This window comes from Crocodylus siamensis, chromosome 1, assembly GCF_052110815.1.
Source record: "Crocodylus siamensis isolate JL-2025a chromosome 1, ASM5211081v1, whole genome shotgun sequence".
NCBI classification, from domain to species: Eukaryota; Metazoa; Chordata; order Crocodylia; family Crocodylidae; genus Crocodylus; species Crocodylus siamensis.
This window is the reverse complement of record NC_143395.1, coordinates 211,001,791-211,024,124: the sequence shown is the minus strand read 5'-3', so window position 1 is coordinate 211,024,124 and position 22,334 is coordinate 211,001,791. Positions and strand designations below refer to the sequence as shown.

Genomic DNA, 22,334 nt, shown 5'->3' with positions numbered 1-22,334 from the left:
TGACCCCTTTTCATTTCCTTTCACATCTTTCACTGTTCTTCACAAGCACTCTGTCATCATGAGTGCCAGATGGTGGGATCACATCACCTTGAAAAACTGGGTTGACTGAGAATACCTTCAGACCTTCATAGACCTATGTGTGGAACTTGACCCATTACTCTAGCACCACAGCACATAACTCAGGTAACTTGTGCAGGGCAGAAACAGGTTGTCACTTCTGTCTGGCTAAACAGTTCGGGGGTGGCAAATCAACAGTCAGACTGTGGGCAGTGGAAGTGTTATACTATGGCCATCAGCATCAGGGATGTGCCTGAAGTAAAAGCTGACTATCAGGGAAAGTAGTCTCCAAATAGCCTCGGCATCACTGATGCATACACATACCAATCATTTGCCTTCCTGAAGGAGCCAATGAAAATGTTAACTGCAAGGGATACTGCTTTGTTCTGCAGGGTTTTGCAGACCAGAGGGCAGGTTTGTGCAGACAAATGTGTATGGCTCCGGCAAAGTGCACAACACCAGAGCTCTGAAGAGATCAGGTCTTCTGCTTGTGTTTTTCCAAGCTGGGACCTGATTTTTCCCAGTAACAGTAGTCATCCATGGGACTCTGGTGCCCACCTTACTGTGGGGGACCCCACCTGTCCTGTATTTGCTTGTTAAGCTCCCAGACAACATGGGGTTGCATAAAACATTCAGTCACTTTACCAGCAGCTGCAGAATGGTAGTAAAATAGGCATTTGAAAGATTGAAGGTAAGGTGGCACTTCCTTCAAAATCACATGATGTCACTATTCTAAATTCTGGCCATATTGTTGTAGCCTGAAGCACTCTGTGTGGTGTCACTGATGCTAGAGGTGAATGGTACCACATGGAGCTGAAGCTGAACACTGATGGACTCTGTAGCTGAATCACACCGCCTTCATAGGCGGTATTGGTCCAAGTCATGTGTTATGTGCAGGATGAGAGATACCTTATAACATGTCCCAATTTATGACAAGGTTCATAATTGCCCACTGTAGTTATTTGTAATAATTTTTTTTAACCTCTAGAAGTGAAGGGTCTGCTGATGTGCATAAGATATGCCTACCCTGATGCATTTTATGGATTCTGGTGGGTAAAGCATTGATTTATTTTTTTGGCAACAAATGGATGTTTTTAAATGCAGTTTTCTGTACTAGCTAATTTGTGGTCATGGCATACTGTTTCAGTGGCTCTTGTAGATTGCCTGCTTTTATTTTATATTTCAGTACAATTGTTTTGTATGTCCAGTTTCCCTTACATTACCGGTGGGTGGGCAGTGATAAGTGGTTCCACAAAAAACTTTAATAAACTTACAAACATGAGCCGTGAAACCTTAGTAGCAACCAGTAAATGGACTTGTTTTTTTAAAAGTCATGTTTAAACAAAACCAGATGCAAACTGAACTGAAACCAACATGCTGTTTCTGAGGCAGCTGAAGTGCATGAGAAGAATGTACTTCCCCTCCTGTCCTCGCCTTGTTCTCCTTTCCCTGCCTGCCTCTTCTTGCATGCGTGATACAGCACAATACAGACTTACATTGTTTGGCCTCTGCCATTACCCAAGCTGTTCAAGTCCCAGGGGTTGACTGCCATTTCCACATCCTGCACCATCTGCAATCTACTTGCATCATACAGGACAGGCTGGAGAAATGGGGACTTGAACATCTTCCAGTATCTTATTGAAAACTGGGAGTAACACCAGAGAAGAGAAGGGCATATACATCTTCCTGTGTTGTTCCTGTACCTTGGATAATGCAGGGTCTGGCCCTGTTCTAGTCATGACTGTGATGTGGGTAGTCATACCTCATGGTTAGCCTTGGGGTCAGGAACCTGACTCCAGAGCCAGAAGTCAGGACAAATCCTTGTCAGGAGGTACCCAGGGTCAGAAGCCAGGCATGAATAGTAGGAGAGCAGGAACAGGAAGCAGGAGGAAGGACCAGAGTTAGAGCATGGTGCTGGGTTCAGGTTGCTACAGACAGCCACAGGGCTCCCCACATATAGGCCTCACTTCAAAGCCCTACAGCTTTTAAGTTTGTTTGGTGTGGTGGGGTCAGCTTCCTGTCAATGCAGCAGCCAGTGATGGACTGCCAGAAGCTGACTCATACCCCAGCTGGTGCAGTGATTCATCCTAGTTCTTGGCCAGTGTCAACACCAAGTTTTCTAGGACTTGGATCTGTGGGTACTTGCATCTCTTCTCCACTATTGTGAACACGCGCTGCCAGAGGTCCTTGCCCTGCTCCCTCTCCTTGATCTCTTTCTCCCATTCTTCCTGTGCTAGAATCTGTCTTGAACCCATTCCAGCCCCTGCTTTCCTTGCAGCAGCTCCTGGAAGTACGTGACTCTCTTCTGTATTACAGACACAATGTCATCCTTGATTTGCTTCCTTTGGGCCCTCTGTGGTGACATTTGCTTGCTGAGGCTGGTGGAGGTCCTGGCAGTATGTACAGTTGGGTGTTGAGACACTCCATTCATTCCTTTTCCCCACAGGATATTAGGAATGGACTCCCTCCACATGACTTCTATATTACCAGGCCCCAGCATGTAGCGTTCATCATTTTTGCTGTGTCATCCCCATTCATTTTCAAGAACATTGGCCCACAGGTAACAGGGGGTTATTCAACAAGGCAACAGCAGATCACATCATGGCAACCTATTTCTGTGCTTCTTATTATGGATATTCCTAAAGAATTTTTCGTTTCCAGTGGGCAGCAATTTACCTGTCAGTAGAATGGTGTGTCTATGGACCTGTTTTAAAGAGCCTGAATGGAAAAGAAAAGTGTCAGTCCAGGTCTGCAGAGTATGCTGGGGGGCTTTCTAGAAGCCTTGTGACCACACAGCATGGAAGGGTCCAGAGGTGTAACTAGGGTGGAGAAGGTGGTAGTGGCCAGAGCAGTGGCTACTATTTTTGCGCCTCTTCTAAATTGGCACCCCAGGCTGGTGCCCCACTCATCCACTGCTAGTTACATTACTGGAAGGGTCTTGTCAAGTACCTTGCTGTGGGAGGGTACTTGGCGTGCCTGCCCCTTGAAGAAGTCAGGCAACCTGCGGAGCCACCAGCAGGTGAGGGTCAGGGCTAATTACAGAGTCAGGTGACCCAGGGGGCTGATAGGTGAAGCTAGGCTGATAAAGGAAGTCACCTGATTGGAGAAGGGCTGGATTTAGACAGGATAGAAGCTCGGACCCTAAGAGCTGGGCTGGCACTAACATCTTGGGAGCTGGCACCCAGCAGGAAGGCTGCCACTCCTGAATGCCAGCAAGAAGAATAATATCTGGAGGTGTGGGTAGGATCTAAAGGTGGAGGAGGTTCCTGGGGGTCCCAGTACGGGGTCCAGAGTCCTGAGAAGGGGGCTGAGTGCCTGGGGCCTGTTGAGAAGCTGGATGAGCCTGGAAAGAGAGGGGCTGAGTGCACAGGGGCCTGGTGAGAGGTCAGGTGAACTCTGGGAGAGGAGCTGATAGTCTGTGCACCTACTGAGGGGCCAGGTGAGCCCTGAGATTGGGGCTGAGTGTTTGGGAGGCCTCATGGAGGGTCTGGATGAACCCAGTTAGTGGGGCAGAGTACAAGGGCCTATTGAGGGGTCCGCACAAGTGCAGAGAAGGAAGGGACTGCATTGGGGAAGACCTACAGAGGGCTCTGAGCCCAGAGAAAGGGAGTGATCTATGGAGGGGCCTGAGAGGGTGGACCCACAGAGACAAGGACTGACAGCCAGAGAACTGACCCTGGGAATCTCAACTGGCTTGGGCAGGGCCAGGGCCCAGGAGGGACTGAAGGGTGAAACAGACCACGGCAGAGATTGCCAGAGCCGGGAGAGCCTGGAGTCTCAACTGGCCCAAGTCAGGGCCAGAGCCTAGGAGAGCCCAAAGGTCCTTGGGTGGCCACAGCCAAGAGGAAGGGGTGAAGGGGCGTGAAGCCTGGGATGACAATGGCTGGTGCTAGGCCATCTGAAGAAGAGGGGTCAAGGAAAGGAGTCTGGGAGTGAGCTGGGGGCCAGAGATGGAGGACTCAGATGGGAGATGGAGCCAGGGCCAGGAGGCGTGGCTGTTAGCAGCCCAGGAGGGGTGTAGGACATCTAGGGGGAGCTCAGAGGGATGAGTAGGATCAGGAAGGCCTGAAGACTGGTCCTGGGTAAGAACTGAAAGTGCACCCTACTGGAGCTGGTTAATATGGTGGGGCTGCCTGTGGCGGGGCAGCCTCCATGAAATGCCACACATGGGCCACTCCAGGGAAAGGCAAGGATAGGGCGCTGGAAAGCCTCAGCTCCTACTGCCTGTGGGTTACCCTGTGGATGGGGCAAAGCTAGGGGGGCACACCCAGACAGAAAAGTAGTTGGTCAGGGAAGACTGGGACCATGTGGGTCCAGAGGCCCAGAAAGGGGCCAGGAAAGACCCAGGACCACATGGGTCTAGCGGCCCAGTGAGGGGGCTGGGGAATAGAGTGCAGCCCGCGAAGCATAGTGGGACCAGAGGTGTCCAGTGGCCCAGCAAAGGGCAGGGAATAGAGTGCAGAACTGGACAGGTCTGAGAGCCTGGAGAACGGCTGGGAAAATGGAGGACTAAAAGGGTCCAGGAAGAGAGAATAAAAGGAGCTGGCAGCCTGGAGAGGGATTGGGAGGGTGACTGAGAAGCCTGGTAGCCATGGGAGTGGTTGTGCAAGACCAAGAGGTCTGAGGGCCCAGAGAGGGGCTGGAGGAGAAACTAGAGTCTGGCAACCTGTGGTGGGCTGAGAGGGAAACTGAGGGGTCTGGCAGCCCAGGAAGGGGCTGTGTGGAGAGGCCAAGAGGTCTGAGGGCCCAGAGTGGAGCTGAGGGAGACTGAGGGGTTGGAAGGCCCAGGGAGGGGCGATTGGTAGAACATCTGTAAGGATGCTATCTGTGAGGCATGGGGCATGGTGTAAGGGAGGTACAGAGCCATGCAACTGGCCCATTAGGCCAGGGCCACAATCAAGGTGCTCATTATAATAAGACCAGGCTAGCCTCCCGCACTCTGTATAACAACAAACATCAAGGTGTGGTGAGCAAGTGCTGGGCAAACTGCCCCTAAAGCAGGGTATCTCCAAAAAAATGTGGAGGTACCCTGTGACACATACTGCTCTAGGTTTATTTTCCCAAGTAGCCCAACCAACCGGCTAGAATTGGTGCTACCTGAAAAACCTGCAAACATTACCTGCCAAGAATGAGGCATGTTGAGGAAGGTTATTGATAAGCTGTGTAAGTTCCTGCCCCTTGAACAGTGCCTTCAAACTTGACTCCTTGTCCCTCCCCCTACAACCAGCACAGAGGAGGGGAAGAAGCACCGTTTGGACTCTTTCTTTGAGGGCTTCACTGGTTTAGCACCAGTTGAGGGGAGCTTTGCCAAAGCACATTGCCTGCCCCCAGTCTCTCCAGGATAGCTTCAGAGCGAACAGACTAGCACAGACAGATAACCTCTAGATAGTCAAGTGGCTTCCTCATTAGCACATTTTCAACAAAAGGGGCCATGTAATTCATAGGCTCATTAATAACCTAATTTTTGTGAAACTTTACTAGATTTTAATCAATAAACTTTATATTTATACTGCTTATAAAAATGTAATAGAAAAAGCCTCTTGTTTTAATTTTCTGTCTCAGCCCTGAAGTCATACTGCCCTGTAGTGACAAGTAGAGAAGCTCAGGTCATACTGTGAGACTGTCACTTGGCCCTTATTGGCCAAGCACCAAATCCCTCTCCCTTGGCACCAAAACTTTCTTTAATGTCATTAGGAAAATGATAGTAACAAGTTTGGTGTGTGACGCATTCGCCAGCACCTTGCCTAGCTCCATGTAGCAGGGGGCATGACCAGACTTTTGGCTTGCACACTTCTCCCTGTTGTGCTTTGAGCACTCACAGCAGGGAATTCTGCCCCAGTGAACACCCAGCAGAGCAAGTTGCTAGCAAATTACCCTGCTGCTGTAGATGTTCCCCACATTGTGTCTGAAGTCCTGGTCCTTGCTGTGTTCAGGCTTCTGTCACTTCCCCAGTTAGCTAGCGGTACATCAGGAGGTCATGCTGATAGTAGCCATGGAGCAGTTATTCTGGACTGAGCTAATCATTCTGGGTAAGTACACCATAAGGAGTTAAACACTGAAGAGGGGGATTAAATAGCATCAGCAAGTTGCTGGGCAGTAGAGGGTGGAGAGGGGTACAGAAGGGCTGGAAGACACAGGAACAGGGAATTGTGGGATTGCTGCTGAAGGACAGCTAGTGTTCAATCCCCAAAGCTCATGACTACAATGTACCCACATAGTACATTAGGCATATACATATGTGGGCGGCAGATGAAATAGGTACATAGCCAGAAGCTGAACACACTTTGTGGGCTTGGGAGGACAAGACTTGCCTTAGGACACAAGGATAATGGTGGATGGTTGGTTGGTATGGGTGTGAACATGAGCCACAGCTTGTACCTAATAATGCAATTGGTAGACATAGTCTCAGATAAACATATAAAGCTTATAGCTTTCATAGGTAAATACAGGCAGCCCCAAATCCATCACATGTACTAATGAGGCTGTCAACCACTCAGATAATTGCACAGTAACTACACGAGTGGCAGACTGTGCAGTTGTTACTGTGCAGTCATTTAGTACTTGCATAACCAAGTACTAAATGACTGCGCAGTAAATGGTGTTACTACACAGTACCATTCTCACACGTTCTGGGTTGGGTTTTTTTTACAATACTGCGCAATAGCAACAAGCTGCGCGGTAGCTCATTACTACTGTGCAGTACCATCGCCGTCATGGTTAGTGCCCCCCAGTGTTACTGCACAGTAGCATCTCACGTAGATGCTCCCAGTCTTCTCTTCACCTCCAAAATCATTGGCTGTCTGGATTTCCTTCCCTTCACACCCATTTATGACTGTCTCCCATGAAATTCTGTATTCTACACTCTATTTAAATTAATATCACAAGTCTCTTAAGACCTTTTCTGGGACTAATCTCAGGGCTGGGGCACCATGCCCATCTTTGACCCCTCAGTAGCTATTTAACACTGTTAGTTACTCCAAGCTCCATCACCATCCTAGCCATATGCAGCAGGCTGGTTTCCTAACCTGTGCAAGGAACCAAAATTGCTTCCAGACGGACCTTCATGCATTTATGGAGGGCACTGCTGCAAGGAAAGATCCAAGGAAAAGGGCCGTGCTTCCTGCTACAGAGGAAGGCAAAACCCCCCCACAGTTTGTACTAATCTGACCATGGGGTAAAATTCCTGGATCCCAAATGTGGTAATTCATCTGACATGGAGGGAGAGAAAAGACACTAGGCAGAAACTTCTGGATTTTATTCCCAGCAGGAGCATTGACACAACCCTGTCAAAAACCCCAGCCTTGGCTGCAGCCACCACCCAGTGCTTCTGAAGAAGACACCCTCCCCTCCACCACTCAAACAAACAAACAAAAAAAACCCAACTCTGGCACCTGTAGCAACAGGATGGGGAAAAATTCCTTCCTGACCCCAAGTGGCAACCAGCAAAGCTCAGAAGCCTGGGAAAAACCATACAGTCCTCATTCTGGTTTGTAACATGGGGACAGAAAGCATAACTCTAAATATCACACCCTCCTGCTGGAGAATCAGAACTCCCCTTTCTGTATCTCCATCATAAACTAACCCCAGCTCCTTCAATCTTCTTTCATAACTAAGCTGGTTGTGGAGCTCTGCTTCATACTCCTGCTGATGGACATAGTCTTTTCCAATATCCACCTGCTCTAGACTACAGAACTCCTTTCATTATGTCTCAGAAATATAGGGGGAGGGAAGATCTTGGGTTTCCAATGGTCCCTCTCTACAGAGAACTCCAGGCATGGCTACTGCTAGATCATCCTTTGCCAAGACTTATTGGAAACCCCCAGTGCTGGAGAGTCCATAACTTCCCTAGGCAGTCTGTTCCACTGTCACTTTTCTAACAATGAGTGTTTCCTCATATCCAGTCTAAACATACCATGCTGCAACTTCAAGCCATTGGTCCAAATCCTGACTTCTATGTCAACACAAAAAAGGTTTCTTCCTCTTATGTGGATTCAAATATTTTCCATTACCACAAAGTGGATGAAAGGAAGCTTGATCTCTGTGGGAGAGGTCCAGAGAAATCCCATGCTTTGGGGCTTCTGCTGGTTGTCTGTAGGGACCAGAATTTATGTATTTATTTTTGCCCCATGCATGTATTTTGGGTTTAGGGATCTCTTTTCAACTTCCTCCACACTGAACATTGGCCATGACTACAGCCAGGTGTCTGGTTGGGATCCCCTGGTGCTCCTGCTGGCAGCCTCTCAGATACCTAACTGGTGAGTCTAGATAAAATACTCAGGGTTAACAGACGTCAAATCTGGGATCAGGAAGGATTTTTCTCTCATGTCAGATTAGCAAACATTGTTGGGTTTTTTTGCCTTCCTCTGTTGCCTGGGACTCCCAGGATCATGTAAGCCTATTTTAATTTAATGTAATGCCATGGTGGTGGCAAGGCATTGGTGGTACCCTTTTTCTCCCTGCTTTCTGAAATGGTATAGAGGTTTTTATAGGATGCTTTGAGGCTATGGCATGTGAGAGGGGTCAGAGTGGATGTTCTTGTGGACCCTTTGGACATGTGCTTTTCCATGTGCTCTGAAGGGCGGCGCTTTCATTAGTGCAGCTCCCACAGCTGCTGTAATTAAAGTGCCCACAGTATCTCACATATCAGCATCCCCATGCTTCAAAATGGCGGCAGGGGCACTTTAATGCATATTTGACAAGCTTTAGTTGAAGTGCCCCAGCTGTCATTTTGAAGTGCTGAGGCACAGATACATGAGACACAGAAGCTACTGGAGGCTTGCTAAGTAGCACACTCAAGCAGACTCATTTAAACAAATAATACAGCGCATCGCAGCAGCCTTCTAGCGTGTCTACAGGCACCATTCATAGTTGCCTATGAATACCGGAGACTGGATTCAATGGTTTTCAGAGTCCTCTTCCTGTGTTCCTGACATCACACTTCCATTTTGCTGTACACACACCCAGAGAGGTCCCTGAACTGACTGCAGTAATTGAATTGAATTGAATTGAATTGAACTGAGTTCAGAGGGTCCCTGAACTGACTGCAGTAATCCTGGTAATATCTCTTTAGAGTCACACAGAGAGGGATGTTCCCCCAATGTTCCAGGACACGTATGGGGAATTCAGGACTTGGAGTAGTACTTTGGAGAGGAAAGGCCCCATGAGTAACCTAAGACAAACACATTTCCAGTAGGTCATTGACCCTATTGCCACCCAGTCTTTTGTGTGTGCTGCGGAAGTCTGATGATGACCAGGCTTTGAGGTCTGGGGAATGCAAGAAGCACCACAGTGACTTCCTCTTCTCTCAGTTTAATTTAGAGGCTTGGATCTGTGAAATAACTCCTTTTCCCTCAGAGCAACTGTTGCTGGGGATCCAGCCAGTCCGTGAAAGACCACTAGTGCAGCAGTGAGGTATCATGAATCACATCATTACAAAAGGTTGGAAGGATAGGGATGGGCAATATGAAGAGTCATTTCATCTGGGAGCTGCAGGGAAGCCTAGGTCTAGCCTGAAAAACAGAAGAAGAAATGAGACGACATAGGCAGGGAGGTGATTTAGTGATCCTTTAATGCCATTAGATAATGTGTGATGCAGGAAATATAAAAAGCTGAAACCTCTGAACCTCTATGGTTCCAGTGACAAAAAGGTGCAGTGCCTCTTTTTCTGATGATTGGCCAACTTGAGGGTTAGCAATGACCCTGTCTTGTTCCCATTGATGCTGCAGAGCTAACATGCAGATGATGAGGCACAGATAGCTCCTCTCTGAATACCAAGGAACAGAGAACTTTATGGGAAAGGATGAAAAGGGGGCCCTACCCAGAATGCTGTCTGCTCCTGCTCTGCTACTTCAAGTGGGGACTTGAAAGACAAAGACCCTTCCCTGATGAAGTTACAATGTAAAAGTCCATTTGTTCCTGACTCCACTCTGGCACAATTAGTCAGGTGGCTTATTTTATGCAAAAAGTGAATAGGATCATGGTCAGGCAATCTGCTTTGGCAGCTGACCCTCAGCACACAGTAAGACTGGCAGCACCAGGGGGTGGAAAGGCTCTATGTCTGTGAAGCTACAGTCTTTTCATACTGGCTTATGGTCTCTGTGATCCAGTCTACATAACGTACCACCTTGGTATAAAGACCATAGGTACCACACTTTGGTCCCCAGGAAACCAGGCCAGATACATAGTATTTTTCGTCATTATGGGGATCTTCCATAGCATAAGCCCCACCACTGTCCCCTTCACAACTGTCTTTCTGGCCAGTCCCAGCACAGATCATGTTGTCTGTGTATTGGAAACTGCTGGAATCAACTGTGTCTATATCTGTCTTCACAGAACGGCACTTTTCCATGGCTACCACAGGAATCCGTGCCTTGAAGAGACGCTGGACTCTTACCCGATTCTCTGTCCTCCCCCAACCAGCTATGTAGCCCAGAACCCCAATTTGTGGCTCATACTCAGGGGATTGTTCAGGCAAACAGATAGGGGAGATCTTAGGACTCATCTTCACAGGCTCCTTCAGCCTCAGCAAGGCAATATCATTATTAAAGTCTGTTCTTATTCTACCCCGTAAGTCTTCTTTCTTCATCCAGAGAGGGTGAATAAATGAATCCTCTACCTCCAGATGGGTGCCCTGATTCAGGAACTGTTGGCCGATATTAATCACCCCAGCATACATGTCAGGCTTTTCCTTGTCATCCACCACGTGCGCTGCAGTCAGCACCCAGCGGTCAGAAATAAGTACCCCACCTGCTCGTGGGTCTCGAAAAAAGACTTGCCAGGGGAAGTTGCCTTCTTCAGCCCGGGTGCCCCCAAAAATCCTCCCTGTATCTTGGATCGGGACACTAGGAATACCACAAACTAGAAAAAAAAGGGAAAGGGAAAGACCAGGTTTGGAAAATAATGGTTGCATGTAGTACACTACTAAAAACCCCATAGGCCCGCTTTCCTGTGTTCTTGACATCATCTCTGGTTCTAAGTAACCTCTTTCTATGGTTATTTTATAATATAGAACAGGAGCAGGCAATTATTCTGGCTGGAGGGCCACTTCATGAGTTTTGGTGAGCTGTCGAGGGCTGCAAGGTTAGCCCCACCCCTTTACAGGTGCCCCAGGACTCTGCCCCCTGCTTTCCAGCAGAGGCCTGGGACCTGCATGGCATGGGGCGGGGAAGGCAGCTGGCTCCATCATGTGGGGCTTCTCTCAGTGGTGGTGGCACTCGAGTGCCAGGGTGCTGCACATGCACCGCGGGAAGCCCTGAACAGTAGAGGCAGGCCGGCCTGGCTACACTCTTTGCCACCATGTGCGGCACTTTCTGGAGCTGCGCACTGCCAGGAGACAATACCTGTGTGGGCCATAAACACCCCAAGCACCCATCACCTGCTGCTGTTGCTGTTGCCAGCAGCAGGGCTGTACACCATGGAGGAGCAGTGCGTTGGGGCGCCCTCACACCCCACAAATGCCACATGCCCACACCCTGCCCCACAACCCCTGCAACATACCCTATACCCTGCCACACACCCACTCACACCCCCTCATATGCCTCCCACACCCTACCATATACACACCCCAACCACACTCCACAGCCCCCGCACACAACATATAGGAGTAAGACTTCATTTTTGACTTATTATGCAATCACCTCTATGTACACTATGCAAACATGAATCATGACAAAAACATTTTTTGTAATCAAATTAAAATATGTTCTAGTGGGCGTTCAACTTTTAGTATGACTTTGTTTTTTTCTGGTTTCACAATGGCAACCCCCTACTCCCAAAGGAGTACTTTTGGGGGCCAAAGGGAGGGACTTCCAGTGGTAAATGTCAGGAGTTAGGGGAGAGGCTTTCGGTCTCAAGATGGCAACCAGGGTAGGGCACCTGTCAAGGAGCAGGGCTCTTGCAGCTCACCAAAACTCATTAAGCAGTTCTCCAGCCAAAATAATTGCCCACCCCTGGGATAAGATGTGTTCTTTCAGCACCTTCCAGCTCATACTCATTACCTGCTGTACCCAACATTCATTTAAGAGGAAGGATTTCTTTTTTTAAGGTTTGCTAAAAGCCTTACAAAGAATTAGATCAACAAACCCCAGCCTTTTTGAGACTTTATATGTGAATGCCACATATGTATAAACCAGCTGAAACTATGTGTCTCTGATATTTTATTTACCTCTGTACCCTTTTACATTCTTAGTGTATATGCTCTATAATGTAAAGTCCTGTCTTTAGCATGGTCACTTCTGTAGACAGATGGTGAGTCTTTTTTATATAATAAGGTATAAACATTTTGTTTGCTCAGAGTGAGAAGGGGAAAGTTAAGGTTCTTCTCAGTATCATCATAACGTCTGTGGCTTTCCACTTTAGGCTTTTTATTAAATTCCAGTTGAGAAACCCAGTAGGTGATAGAGAGGAAACTTGAGCATAGATGATGCCTAGGCCTGCAAAAGCACACCTATATATCCATACACACACACACACACACACACACACACACACAGAGTCCTTGGTGATACCTGGGACACAAGTTGGCAGCTCTGTTCCCATGTCTTTGCTGACCCATCTTCCACTGGCTGAACACTGATAAGCTCCTAGGAAAGCACAGAAGTATAGAAAGGATTTCAATTCAAAGCATCATGTGGATGTGACCAGGGTATCTGGGAAGTTGGTTCTGTGGGGCCAAGTGACATTACTGTTTAAATGTGACCAACCTATGCATTTCCAGACTAAACACAGCTCTGTAAGCAGAGAGTGAGCAGTGCTGACACATGCAACCTCCTGCCAATATGCCTCAGTCACTGCGTTGGAGTGACCACTCCAGCAGAGAGAATGGTGTTTGTGGCTCATTAAGACCATTACCTGACCACTGACATTGCTTAGCAAAGGAAATGATTAGTGCCAGTAGTAGTGGTGGTTGCTGTAGTTTAGACACTTAAAAACAAACCTCATTACTAATGCACTGCATACAGACCCCTACAATCAGACACCTGGAAATGTATATGCATACAGTTATTTCATAGCACCATTGAATGCAACCTTAGTCCAATGTGGGGGGCTTTCACCAGCCTTATTCTGATATAGGCTATACTATAGCCTCCCTAATGGCTCTACTGCAGGTCCTGAAGTGTTATACTCAAGACAAGGCTGTGACATAGCAAACAGTACAGTCTCCACTAGCTATAGTGGAAACTCTCTACCCAGTCCCATGAGGGAACCTTATTCCAAGCAGTCAGAATACAGCTCTTGAAACAATGCTCTTTTGGGGCCTTTATTCAATGAGTACTGTGGCTAGTGAAATACCTACCATCGCCTCTGGTTTTCAGGGAATAATAAGGCTTTTCACAGACATAGTGAATAACAGCTTTGTAGTGAGTCTCCTCAGATCCCGATGAGTAGATGACTCTGCCATTGTTAATAGGGTCAGGAATACCACAGTCCACAGCTGCAGAGAAGAACCAAACAGGTGCTAATCATAGGTGCTTCCACATCCCACAGTCCATTCACTTTGTACAAGTAGGAGCAGTTGCAACTTCCCATATCCTCCATTAGTCATCATTTCACCCTCAATCCATTCAGCAGCCTCATGCCCCATTCCTCAAACCCTACAGTATTACTATATAAAGGTATGGACTGATATCCGCATTCCCAGAGCAAATATAGCCTACTAAGCAGTAGAGTGAGCTGCACAGATACAGAATCCCCATAAGTCACCCATTCCTCTTAGCTGGGGCCAGATTGGTCAAAGGTCCAAAGCCTCTCTCCCAATCAGCTCTACCATAGAGAAATAGGTCACTTACGGACACATTTGAGGTTAGAGTTGCTCCATTCTCCATTATGCTGACACATAGAGTGAAAGGTTCTTAGGCTTCCGCGTGGCTGTGCAAAAGAAGAATACATCCCATGTCAGCTACTGGGAGGGCAATGTAACCAAATTAAGCTTTTCAGCAGTGGCACCTCACTAAGGGATCTTCAAAGTACTGCTGGGGAGGAAAGGGGCTCTCTGCAGAGGCATCAGGTACAGAGGGAGGCAGAGCACCAACCTAGACAAGTCCACCGATCTAAGCTTGTGTGGGGTAAGAGACAGACTGGATCATGGAGAACCACTGGCCTTATTCTACAAAAAGAATATTCTATTTCAAAGCCACTGAGAGCATCCAGTCACTTCTGAGCTGTTGGAGGAGACCCCATTTGTACCAACAGACCTGTGCTCAAATTTACATACAACATATTCTCTCCCTGCTAGGTTTTTGGGCATTGACCTTCAGCTTCCCAGATAGGAAGTAAGTGGAAGACACTATAAGGTGTATGGGAGAGGCATTTTGAAGTTAACAGCATCCTCAGGCTGTGTAATGGGAAGGGGAAGTAGAACTGTACTGTGGAGCTGGATGAACATACATTTTTGGTGCAGCTTACCATTACAACCTCATAGCCTTCTACACAGGTCACCGTCACGTAGTCCTTGAAGATATAGTTGTCCTTCCTGGGGTCAAGAATGGAGTTGGGGGTGACACTCTGGACACAGGGTATGGCTTTGGGGAATAAAGAGATAAGTGACCGATTGTTCTGACACTTACTCTTATTCCAAATCCCATCCTTCTGTGCCCAACACTGAGGTAGGAACACCTCGGCCAAAACAACAGGCATTCATCCATTCACACACCCATCCATCCATGTAGCCAACAGCCAGCCATTTGGTTAATCAATAACCATCCAGCTAAGCAAGCAGCCAGCTGGCCAGTCAACAGCTGTGAAGCCAATAACATGTAAGCATGCTGCCCCTGCCATGCACCTCACCACCTGGTAGGAACCTTCCTCCCAAAACAGCAGAGTGGGTGTTTACTCACGGTCTCCATAGTAACGTATTTTCCAGCCTTTGCTTTGCCCTGTTCTGTCTGTTCGGAAGATGACGTCCAGAATGTTGCTCCTGGTTTTAATTTCTGAAGGCCCTGGGAATCTGGTACCACAATAGGGACCATAATGCTGTTTTCCAGCAATGAACTAGGAAAAAAGAAAACAAGAGGAAATGGCCAATACCAAAGAAGGAGGAAGGAGGAGACAGAAAGAAAAAGAACAGGACTCTGAGAAGACACTTCTTTTTATGACAATATAGTTGGGCTTTATGGTAAGGGGGTGGTGGAGGTAGCTATGAATTTCCTGGGGAATCGTGACTGGGTCTAGTGGGGAGCAAGGAACAGTGAGCATGAGAGGAGGGGAAATCTCTAGGAGAATAGGGTAGGGTCAGGAATGCACAGACCACAGTTATAAAGGCCTCCTACCTCTATCCCACCACCTACTTTTAAGCTGTCATGGCAATTCCCTTCCGAGTCAGCCGGTTCCACATCAAAGTCCCCATTCCGGACGTTCAACACCACACGGTAGCCTGGCTCCAGGGCCACGCGGTACTGACAGCGTGAATTCTCTGGGTACATGTTGGGGTAGTTGGGGCTGGTGATTTCCCCAGACAGCTCGGTGAACACATTTCCACTGCAGTTCACTAGGGTTGAGAGGGAAACATGAGCAGGGGGCTCAAGAGAAAAGTGGTCTGGATCTTAGGGGACAAGACCCCATCTTCCAGTCTATCTCCATTTTCTCCTCTCACCTGCATTATCATGTCAGAACACTGCATCACTGAGATAAACTATAACTTGGCTCTTGCAGTGATGACTGATTGCACTTCCTGAGGACACCTAGTTCCAAGTGCTCTGTTCTCCAGATGGGAACAACACTACAGAGCCTTCAACACTTGGAACAACAAGTTTTGGGAACAACACTACAGACCCCTCAGCACTTGGAAATGGCTTCGGTGTCCTTCCTTTGCCTCAGTCTTACCCCATTCCTCTTACTACTTCCCCTTCAGAAGCAATTCCCTCCTTCTGTGATTTGTTACCCTCATGCTCATACAGACAGTTCTCATAGTTACAGCCCCTCTCAGCATAGCTACAGCTTTGCCTGCCCAGCTGAATTTAGCTCTCTGAAACAACTCCTCAGGAGCATAGCAGGGTGGGTGTATGCCCAGGACAGCCACTAACACTTGGAGTAGAGCCAGCTTCTGATGTGCCAATTACAGTGGTACAATCAGCTACCTCTGTTACAGCAGCTGCTTTTACAGCCCTCTTTTCCACCCACAAAGGTGGTGCCAGGGGCGACATGTAGGGGGTGCATGCGGGGGCACGTGCACCCCCTGAGTGTGGTAGTGCATGGTCTACAAAAATACAGTGTCAGTGACATCTGTGGGCAGTCACTGCTTGCCGCTCGCCTCCCTACGGCTGACACCACTGGCAGCATCTGCGGGAGGTCAGCGATCCCCACTGGCCACCACCAATGGTGGTGCCTAAGGTTGCTGCCCTGGTCCCCGCCTTCCCTCCCTCCTCAATTACCCTACTGCAACTCTTCTGGTCCCAAAAGCATTTTGGGCTCCTCTGTGGTTTCCCCCAGTTTGTCACTGTCCTACAGAAACTGAGAGGCCCACAAATGAGCATGTTATCTGTATGTCAGGTGTCTGCAGGGACTGTTCCTCTCTGTTCTGGGATGAGAGGCCTCTGAGAATCCACAGCTGACTGCACATAGTATTTTCTTCTCTGGAATACCATAGAGATACTTCACTGTTCCACAATATCTCAACATTTGCAGTCCCCCAAAACTACAGTGGTTTCATGGAAAACCCAAGCACTTTGCAAAGTCCTATATTTTCAGTTCCTGGTCTCTTTAGGCCTTTACTGCTTCCCACTTCCTGCGTTCCATTACTTAGAATTATTTGAGAAACTACAAGTCAGTTAGCCTGATCTTATGCTATGCAAAGCTTTGGAATGAATTTTGAGAGAAGGAATAATTCTTTCCTTCAAAGAACAATAGTTAAGAAAGATGTGAAAGTAAATGGAAAAATGACAAAAACTCTAGCTTGGGTTTACCAAATGCAGACTCTGTTAATTTAACCTTAATATATATCTAACTTTTCTAGATTTCAGTAAGGCCTTTCCTACAGAACCTCATGCAAAATTGTTGGTTGGGATGGAGAAGATAGGTATTTCTAAGGGATCTGCAAGGAAGTGCTGACTGGGAAGAACACAACAGATTACGTTGAACGACTGGGCTGGAAGGAAGTTCTGAATGGAGTTCTTCAAGGGTAAGTCTGGGGCTGATCTTATTCAATGCTCTTATTAATTACCTTGGTATAACAAGGGGATCATGATAATGAGATTCCTGACAACATAAACTGGGAGGCTTTACCATTGTCGAAAGGAATCAAGATATCATAATGAAAGAACTGGAAGGCATTGAGGACTGGATTAATAGAAATGGAAATAAATCCAGGAGTACAAAGTGCGAGGTCATACACTTAGGGATTAAGACTTTATCCCATAAATTGGAAGTTTATCACTGGGAAAGAACAGAGAAGTAAAAAGACTTGGGTCTATTAGTTGATCTTAGAAGGACTATGTGATGTGGCCATGACAGGGCATGTCAGTCAAGTTATTTCTAGTAGAGATATCATTGTTCAGGAAATCATGAGACTTTATCTGAAGTACTGTCTGCAGTTCTGATTACCATTTTTGAGAGGAATCCAAGCTGGAACAAGTATGGACAAAGGGCTATTGAGATGATCAGGCATATGGAGAGTCTATCTTATAAGAAATGACTAGAAGAGGTTGGCTTGTTTAGCCATTGTGAAACAGGCTAAGGTGGGACATGACTACTCCTATATAAGTATAACAAATGGTAAATCTCAGGGCTGGAACAGCTATTTAAGATAAAGGACAATGCTGGCACAAAAACAGAGGGCCATGAACAAAGTATAGGCTGGATATTAAAAGAGGCTGCAAAGTATCAGAGCACTGAGATTGCCGAACAGCCTCCCAGTAGAAGTTGTAGGAGCAACAAAACCAACTGCTTTTAAGAAGGAGCTTGATAATGTTATGAAAAGGATTATATGACATGGTTGCTTGAACAAGAGGGAATTGGACTCAATGACCCAGGGCATCCCTTCCAGTCTATGTCCATGTGCTCCCATTCCCCAGATACACTGGTTTCCCAGATGATGAATCAATTTATTATTCCTTGTTATATCCCATTGTTTCATTTTCCTCCCCCTCTGTTAACTGCAGCTCTTTCTGACTTACCATCCCTTGCAGATTTCCTTAACAATCTCCCTGAGTCCCATGTAAATGGAACATATACTGCCTCCTGCTGTTGGGGACAGCACATGTGGAGCTCTTACCTGAACAAGTTTTCTTGTCATCTTGCAGGAAGTACTCTGGAGGGCAGGAGCAGAAGTAACCACCAATGTAGTTATTGCAGTAGTGGCTACAGGCCTCTTCCACAAAATCTGTGCATTCATTCACATCTGCAGGGATTGAAGTGAGACAAGAATGAGCCAAGTCTAGAAGAAGCTTGGGAAGGAGGTGATAAAGTGTTCTAAACAGTCACTGATAAGAGGAGAGGCTGACCATCAACACAGAGTGCTGCATGGCCCCGTTCTGCCGCAGCTGAACACTTATAAGGCACTGCTCTGAAGAAGCCATTGTTGCCAGCCATACCTCCTTTCTGCCAGCCCCAGGAAAATGGGTTGAGTCTCATATTTACAGGCCCCTCTACAGACTAGGAGGCAGTCCCAGACTTACCCACTGCAACATAGTAGGCAGCAAAACCAGTGAAACGTTGTTCATTGGAAAAGTCTGATTGGAAGGTCACAGTCAGAGAGTTGTAAGGGACATAGAATTCCTCCAGGATTGGGGAACCAGGGACACGACTTGTCTTTCGCCCACAGAGAATGCCCTCAACTTGGTAACCAGACAGAATCTGCAGGAGGACAGACATGGAAGTCTTGATTCACTAAAGAAATGTGTATGATTACCACTGCTTGGTCTCACTGGTCCAACTTCAGCACACCTCTGTCTGCATCAAGCTTCTTAGTCACTATTAGTTACCAGTTAAACTAAGTGCATATCACCTGTAGCTGTGGAGGATTTAACTGTGATGGAGTCATTTGTGGCTTAATGATTTGGGTGCCAGCATAGATAGGAAAACAATGTCGTCCCTGGCTCAAATAGCCCCCCTTCGCCCATGGCTCACTGGCTTACAATGGGACTAGGATAGAAGGTTATTACTGGTGGCTGGGAGGGCATATGTGACAGGAAAGAATGAGGGAGGGACCTTGGCTGGAAGGAACACAGTGGGGCAGAGAGGACTCAGCAGACAGCTTAGACTCAACAACTGAAGTATCTGGGAAATGGCGCTTACAGCCCTGCTTCAAACCTGTAATGGGAACAGATAACCAGATGGCATTGAAACTATATTAGTTTATGACAATGATAGTATGGATGCCAGGCAAAGCCAAGCCAATTTGCCTATGTCTGCTGTAGATGCACTGAAACATTTGTGCTTTATCAATTATTGGACCAGGAGGGACCTGCCATTGTCTGCTTCAGTTCTAGACTACCATACACAGCTATACAATGACCCTCTGTCTTTCTCCATAGGGCCCTTCTGCTATTATAGCCCTGGGAGATGGACACCAGCTCTGCTGCTGCTCCTCCTCAGGCCTGCCCAGATGCTCTGAATCTCTGATTTGGAGGCAGGTGTGTGTACTGCACCTTGACAGGTGGGTGGATGTGGTACTATACCTTCACAAAGTCATACTCGCAGTCCTGAGATGGTTCAATGTCCAGGTGGGTAAAGTAGAGACGGATGCCATATCCTAAGGGAACTGTGACATTCCAGGACTCATGTGCATCATTGGGATATAACTGAGGATAGTTGGGGGATAAGATCTCACCATACATGGGAGCTGCATCATCTCCAACCAGGAAGAAGCAGAGGATGAGGCACCTGGGAGAAGACAATGGAAGGTGATGCAACACAAGTTCTCTGTGTGTGTATATATGCAAGTAGTTAATAGAAAAGGTGTCAGATGGTGGCTCTCAAGAATATCTTCTTGGGTTTTGTTGTAGCAGTAAAACTTGCTGTTGCGATGTGTGCAAATGGCTCCCTCTTATAGCCCTCTACAGCAGGGGTATGGCACTGACTTTGTTCCCGGCTTCAGCCACCCATCTTCTGGGAACTCAGAGTGCAGCAGATGCTGGACCCGGGTTGTCCTTCCAGGCGACCTACATCCCCTCCCCCCCCCCCCAGCTTACTCCTCATTTCCTGGGGGCTGCAAGTGCAGCAGGTACAGATAACAGGATTGGTACAAGAGTTGAGGAAAGAATCATGATTCATAAAATTAACTTATGAACAAAAGCCCCTTGTATTTTCTGTCACTCACCACATCTGCAAAAGTTCTGTCCTGTTTTCGTCCCAAAAATCCTCGGAGTCTGAACTTTGGAGCTATGGGACTAGGACAAAAACAACAGCACTGATTAGTGTTTGCAGTGTGTTTGTGCAGTCGGTGGGCAGGACAGTTATGGCCCCAAAGCACAAGGAACATGCCAAAGGAGTTGCGTAGGGAGCAAACTTCACAACCCATATAGACAGCAACACCTCCTGTGCCAGCAGCCTTGGGGAGGCATGAGGTTCACTACAGACAGAGAAAGGGGTGTCCATTCCCCTACTGAGTCACTGAAATGCACCCCAGGAGCACAGCATCTCCAAGCACTGTTGTAACATTACAATCAGCAGTGACTCAAAGACAGAAATTGTTCCCAGCTGACTCAATCCCACCCCCAACACACCTTTCCCAGTAAAGCCCCCCTTACATGCTGTAGTTAGTCACAGCACCTGCTACTGCGTCTCCCGGTAATGCAGTGACTGGCCCCTCCTGATCCAGGCAAGCCAAACAAAAGTGTTTGGGAACATCTGCCAGGCTCATTTCTAACATTTACGTGGAGGTTTTACCTTCTCTCTCCGTCTCTTTCTCTCCTCTCTCTCCCTGTCCCTCCTCTCTTCTTTCTGTCTATTCACAGCCTCCAAACCACATCCCAGCCCCAATCTTTGGGCATGAGAGAGAAGGATGCACCCCTTTACTGGCAATGTGGGAGCACCCCCTGCTGAGGGGATACAGCTTTGCAGCCTCTCCTCTTCAGCCCAGGCGTTTTGTTTACCAGGCTTGCGCAAAGACTGGAATTTCCAGGGCTGGTTGCACAATCCCTTTGGCTGAGCCTGTGGGGCTACAGCATGAAGATCTGGGTTGGATTAACCTAAACAGCTCTTTCGGGGAAGTCAGATGACTTTTGGGAAAAGCAAAAGCAAGGGAAATTCCAGCTGGTGGGAGTTTATCTTTAATCTCTTTGCAATTCCTGGAGGAAGCTAGGAAGGTGGGCAAGCTAGGCAGCAGCAGAACAGCCACCACAAGCATGCTGCTGGCAGCTGTCGTGCCTCATCCTACCCTTTGAAAACCCTTACGGGAGAAAAGGGGAGTTCGGTTTCTGTGTCTTTCTTACCACTGGGCCTCTCTGGTTGAGGCTGCAATAAAAGGCATGCTAGTGGCAGTTGTTCTGCTGGGGAGTGGTTGTGAGGTAAACACTTGTAGAGCTTCAATCTGTGGTGAAAGCCCACACATCGGTTTCCAAAAGACGTTCTTACAAGAAGGACAAGGAGAACTGATTCTCACACTTCCCCCAGAGCCGTCTTAGCTCTGGTCCACTAGAGAGAGGGACGTTCCAAATGCTATTTCCAGATTTGACCCATACTCAACCCCTGATGGGAAGCCAAACTTGACCTACAGTTCAAGAGGTAAAAGATAACCCTGACCCTTCAGTCAACCCACCCCCCTGCTCCTGAGTTGGGTTAGAAAGTATGTTGTACACTTTCCAGCTACCAAACTTAACCTTCCAAATGGAATATTGCACATCTGAGGTCTTGTCTTGACTAGGAAAATGAAATTAAACTGGCCGTAGCTGACACATACTAGCAAAGCCCAACACAAAACCCACCTTTTTCTGGTGTTTGCACATGGGAACACACATAGGTGGATTTTACCCGCTTGACTTGTAGACAAAAGCAGGATAAAAGCATTACCCTGCATCTACAGTAGAAGGGATTGAATGTACATTAGCAAAGCCTGACCCAAACACAGTAATTTTTGCTCCTCAATACAAATCCTGAGTGGGCAGGAAGAGGCAATAGTGAATCACCTCCCACTCCCTCAAGTCCTGGGGGAACATCTTGTGGTGGTGCTGCATGGGATTTGGAGGACTTAAGGGCTTAGATGTGGCCTGAGGTGCAGGACAAATTGTAGCCCCCTCTTCCCTTCGTACCTGCTTGAGAACGTTGACATTAAGACCAAAGGCCTTCCAAGCAAGGCCAGTCCAACCATTAAGCAAACCAGGTGGTTGCCTAGGGCACCAAAATTT

General features: G+C 47.6%; 1 protein-coding gene across 1 annotated transcript; it reads right to left on the bottom strand.

The window, feature by feature from the left end:
* Positions 1-9,606: 9,606 nt before the first annotated feature.
* C1S (complement C1s) lies at positions 9,607-21,026 on the bottom strand. Its single transcript, XM_090055555.1, has 12 exons — positions 20,878-21,026; positions 20,309-20,378; positions 19,668-19,872; positions 18,666-18,843; positions 18,263-18,388; positions 15,342-15,541; positions 14,892-15,045; positions 14,461-14,576; positions 13,845-13,923; positions 13,352-13,489; positions 12,564-12,638; positions 9,607-10,914 (listed from the first exon to the last, which is right to left on the bottom strand). Exons 2-12 carry the CDS (start codon positions 20,311-20,313, stop codon positions 10,109-10,111), a joined length of 2,082 nt encoding a protein of 693 aa, XP_089911681.1. The 5' UTR covers positions 20,314-20,378; positions 20,878-21,026; the 3' UTR covers positions 9,607-10,108.
* Positions 21,027-22,334: the final 1,308 nt, after the last annotated feature.

Coding starts and splice junctions, on each gene's coding strand:
- C1S (XM_090055555.1), bottom strand. Junction 15,542..18,262: donor TGACAAGAAAACTTGTTCAG/GTAAGAGCTCCA, acceptor TCTCAACCCTAG/TGAACTGCAGTGGAAATGTG. Junction 14,577..14,891: donor AATACGTTACTATGGAGACC/GTGAGTAAACAC, acceptor TATTCCCCAAAG/CCATACCCTGTGTCCAGAGT.